The sequence below is a fragment of the Mobula hypostoma genome, chromosome 14, assembly GCF_963921235.1.
Source record: "Mobula hypostoma chromosome 14, sMobHyp1.1, whole genome shotgun sequence".
Lineage (NCBI taxonomy): Eukaryota > Metazoa > Chordata > Chondrichthyes > Myliobatiformes > Myliobatidae > Mobula > Mobula hypostoma.
Genome location: NC_086110.1, coordinates 78,238,801 through 78,243,701, shown reverse-complemented (window position 1 = coordinate 78,243,701; position 4,901 = coordinate 78,238,801). Strand labels below are relative to the sequence as shown.

The following is a 4,901-nucleotide window of genomic DNA, read 5'->3' as shown; positions in this document are numbered from 1 at the left end:
TCCACAGGGCAATTTCAGAACAGCCTGATTTACCCCACAGAGGTGAGCACAAGACAAGACAGATCCCCCCACAGGGCAATGGGCAAAATAGCCTGGCTTACCCCACAGAGGCAAGGACAAGAAGAGCCAAACACCAAAGAACAACAGGCAGTTCCATCTCTGCTCCAGGGTAGCTCCAAGTCTCAGTTCGGCCAGCAACCTCAGCTGGCTATGGAAACAGCCAGATCCCTACCTAGCTCAGAGTGGCTGGCAGCCACTCAGCTGGCCCAGGAAACAGCCAAATCCATACCACAAAGACTACTCCAACAAGTGGCAACAAGGCTGCATGAAGCAGTGGTCTTCCAACCAGACCTAGAGATCACAAATGGTTTCACTAGCCTTCCATCAGCAGGTTGCTCCAAGGGGGACTGACAAGACAAACCAGCAGCCCATACTCAACCCCAAGGCTACTTATATTCCAAGCCCCAAGATGGGAATTAGGTGCCTATGATTAACTCACCCAAACGAGGGACAGCTGGAAGACCCGGAGTCCTGACTACACGGACCGGACCGTGAACAGGAATGCGGACTTCACGGACCGGACTATGACAGTACCCCCGCATTCTACAGGAGCCTCCGGGTGACCGAACAGGTTCTCCTGGACTAAGGATGACTCGGGCAGGTGGGTGGGAGGTTTCGACACCAGGGAATCCTGGATGGCGAGAGTTCATCTCCAGTATCTGTGTCGCTGGGTCCATGGTTGGCTAGTTCGTTCTGTCACAATGGGGTGCTGGGAACGGACCCAAATGCAAGACACAGACACTGAAGTACAAGGAACAGGACTTGACTGGAGTAGGGACGTGACCGGATTCAGACCAGGAGCAGGGACAAGAACGCAGACTTGGGCCAGGGAAAGCGGGACCAGGACTAGAAACCATGGACTAGGAGACAAGGCTTGGACTCCAAGCCCGAGACTGGACAAGGACCCAGAACCTGGGTCTTGCCTTGGGCTCAGACCCCAGAACGAGGCATGGACATGACATGGCTTCAGGACAGGACGTGGCTGGGGTCTTGGCTTGGGAATTTTGAGGCCTGAGGCTTGAGGCTGGGGTGTTGGCTTGGGGATCTTGAGGCTTAAGGCTGGGGTCCTCGGAGCTTGGCTTGGGATCCTTGAGGCTTGGGTCCTTGGAGCTCAGAGGCAGACTGTCCCAGCCCACTGTATTATAAATCCTGATCCCCCCATCCACTGTATTATAAATCCTGACCCCCCCATCCACTGTATTATAAATTCTGACCCCCCATCCACTGTATTATAAATCCTGACCCCCCATCCACTGTATTATAAATCCTGACTCCCATCCACTGTATTATAAATCCTGACCCCCCATCCACTGTATTATAAATTCTGACCCCCCCATCCACTGTATTATAAATCCTGACTCCCATCCACTATATTATAAATCCTGACCCCCCCATCCACTGTATTATAAATCCTGACTCCCATCCACTGTATTATAAATCCTGACCCCCCATCCACTGTATTATAAATCCTGACCCCCCATCCACTGTATTATAACCCTGACCCCCCAATCCACTGTATTATAAATCCTGTCCCCCCATCCACTGTATTATAAATCCTGAGCCCCCCATCCACTGTATTATAACTCCTGTCCCCCACCCACTGCACTAAAACCCCTGTCCCCCCACCCTCTGTATTATAACTCCTGTCCCCACCCGCTGTATTATAAATATTGCCTCCACCCACTGTATTATAAATCCTGCCCCCCACCCACTGTATTGTAACTCCTGTCCCCTTCCCACCCACTGTATTATAACTCCTGCCCCCCATCCCACTGTAGTGTAACTCCTGCTCCCACCTACTGTTGTGTAATTTCTGCTCCCCGCCCCCCAGCATCTGTTGTATTTTAATCTAAAGTAACACACAGAAAAGTAATGCAGGATGGTGTTGGAACTCAGCAGGCCAGGCAGCATCTGTGGACAAAAGTACAGTCGACGTTTGGGGCCGAGACCTTTCTCAGGGCTGGAGGAGAAGTCAGCGGGAACTCACCCTTCCTCTGACTTCTCTCGTTCCTTACAGTCTTGATGAAAGGTCTAGGCCCGAAACGTCGACTGTTTTCTTTTTATCCATTGATGCTGCCTGGCCTGCTGAATTTATCCTGCATCTTCTGTGTGTTACTTTGTATTCCAGCATCTGCAGATTGTCTGCTTCCCCGCCCCACCCACTGTGGTACAGTTGTTGTCTGTGGGCCGGACCCGCGGCTGCTCGCTCCCCGCCCTCACCTCCCCCGGAACGGACCTGTGACGAGGCAGGAATCCCTCACTCCTCAGTTCTGCGTTTTTCGGGCGGCCCAACAACGCGGAAGCAGCGAGGATTTTTCTCCACGGGATTTCCAGGCGCTCCGGCTATAAAACGCCATGCGCGGCGAAGTTGGGGAGAGCGCAGCGGAGGATGCAGCTAGGAGAGCGGCTCGGACTCCAGAGAGCGATGTGGGCCGTGCAGGTGAGAGAGGTCCCGGGGGGCCGGGGACAGACGGAAGAGGCAGAAGAGATAAAGAAGTGGATGAGCGAAGTAGAGTGGGCGGGAAGGGACGGGAGACGGAGTGGGGGATGGACGGATGGAGGGAGAGGGGATGGGAGAGGCAGCGGGGATGGACCGGTGGAGGAAAGGGAGTGATGCAACGAAACAGACGGAGATAGAACAGGGATGGAGAGAAAGAGTGGATGGAGGGGAGAAGAAGAGGCAGGGAGGAGAGAGATGAGGATTGGTTAGTTACGTGACGAGATGAGCATTGGCCGAGCTCAGCTACAACGGGACGGGGATTGGCAGAGTTCAGGGGCAGCACGATGCGGATTGCGCGAGATGAGGGGCAATTGGACGGGGATTGCTTGAGTTTAGGGCATCACTGCAGCCTCCTCATGTCTCCTGTTCTCCCCCCAACCCCTCGCCTTCCCCAGCTTCTCATGATCGGACTCATGTGGGTGAGTCTTGGACAGACGGCCCGACAGAGACGAGAGGGTCGCAACCAGTGTTTCAGCGCTGAGGAGTTGGATGTCCCGGGCAAAATGCTGCAGAAACTGCTGGTCAGGGCCAACGCGGGACACTTGCTCTCTGTCAGCCTAGTGGAACAGCTGGAGCGGCAGCGGAGGCGACATGGACATTGCCCCAAGATGGGGCACCAGTCAACTCACAACCACAAAATCAGTCACCGCTCCATCTCTCCCTGGGAGTACAGGTACGGGATCTGCACCCTGACGGTCACCGTGGGTGTGGGCATGGGGACTGGGGTTGGGGTTGGGCACTGGGCAAGAGTCAATGGTGGGGTGAAAGAGGATCGGACGATGTGAGAGACGGGGGGTGGGTGGGTCGGCTGTGATTGGCGCTGCGTATTGGATACGGGCTGGGACGGTTTCAGCTCCGATGGGCTCCTTCGGCCCCTCATTGATATCCGCCCGTTTTCAATTCCAGAATTAACTACGACGAGAACCGCGTCCCCTCGAAGCTGGCTTTCGCCGAGTGTCTATGTGAAGGCTGCATCGACGCCGAGAGCGGCGAGGAAACGCTGGCTCTGAACTCGGTGCTGCTCAAACAGACCATGTTGGTTCTGCAGAGGCAAGCGTGCGTGGGGCACGACGATCGCTACAGCTTTGAGCTGAAGTATATTGAAGTGCCGGTGGGCTGCACCTGTGTCCTGCCCCGGAGCCACTAGCCCCGTCCGGCTTCTTGCAGGGGCCTGACACAGCCGGCCGGCCGGCCGCAGCTTCTAGTGCAGCGCAAGTCTTCTGCTCAACAGGCCCCGGGTCCACCGCGCAGAGCAACCACCTCCCGAGTCAGTCCCCGGCCGCTCGGCCCACCGTGGCTGTGCTGTACACCATCCCTTATCCGGGATGTTGTCTGGATCGCCCCTGGGGCAGTGGCGTTGCTGTGGTTGTTCTGCATGACAGGACCGTCCTGTGCTGAATACAGTCCGTGTGTACTGGCATCCTATAGTCATTGTGTGACTGTGCGTATTTCACGTGTCTATTGCCGAGTTTTATTCGCGTTATCTTATTCCACCTTCTCTCTGTAACCGAGCAAAATGTTTGTGTCCCAGTGGACAATTTATGTTTATGATCACAGTATCGTCACACAGACCCTTGGCCCGTCGAGGCGCTGCTGTCGTCTCGTTTGACTCGCGTCCTGTTCTACACGAGGTGCGGCCACGGCCCGAGGACTTTCTGTGACTGTCTGTGACTTTATTCCCGTTGTTATACTTTACATTAAAGTATCGAGCCGAGATTGCTCTCGGGGCTTAATCGGTGCGGGTGGCGGTGTTACTGACTGTGATCAATATCAGATATTGGGTTAAATTTCCATCCCTGGCCCTGGAATTCTGGGTGTGTCCAGACAGGGATGTAACCGGTGCTACAGAAATGTGTCTCCCTGTTACACGTGCCCGGTGAGGTGGAGGTCGGACCTTGTTTTAGAGCGGGAGATCCCTACCCACCGCCGCAACCCCTGGCGCCCCTCACCCCTTAGAAGGGTCATGGAGAGTCCCACTCACAGCTGGGGAGGGGCATGAGTTAGCGGCCTGGGGTATCTAATGCCAAACAGGGAACACCTCAGCCCTGGCTCCAACTCCAGACCAGCGAATTACTTTGTGTGGTGGTGGGGGGGGGGGTGGATTCCTGCCTACCTAACGTGTTTTTATATATTTAACGAGGTAATTAAGGTTTATTTATGTAAATTATATATTCAGATTCTATTTATAGATATATCAAGGTCGTCTAACTGGATTTTAATAAAAATATTGACAAGGTCCCGCATAATTGACTGATCACAAAGGTTAAATCGCACGGAGTCCGATGCGAGCTGACAAACTGTCCTGAATTTCTCGGTGATCGGAGGCAGAAAGTTGTGGTAG

General features: G+C 54.4%; 1 protein-coding gene across 1 annotated transcript; it reads left to right on the top strand.

Annotated features, from left to right (window-relative positions):
* The first annotated feature begins 2,247 nt into the window (after positions 1–2,247).
* LOC134356563 (interleukin-17C-like) lies at positions 2,248–4,606 on the top strand. The gene is made up of 3 exons (XM_063067531.1): positions 2,248–2,500; positions 2,956–3,233; positions 3,467–4,606. The coding sequence occupies exons 1-3, from the start codon at positions 2,450–2,452 to the stop codon at positions 3,705–3,707; spliced, it is 570 nt and encodes a 189-aa protein (XP_062923601.1). The 5' UTR covers positions 2,248–2,449; the 3' UTR covers positions 3,708–4,606.
* Positions 4,607–4,901: the final 295 nt, after the last annotated feature.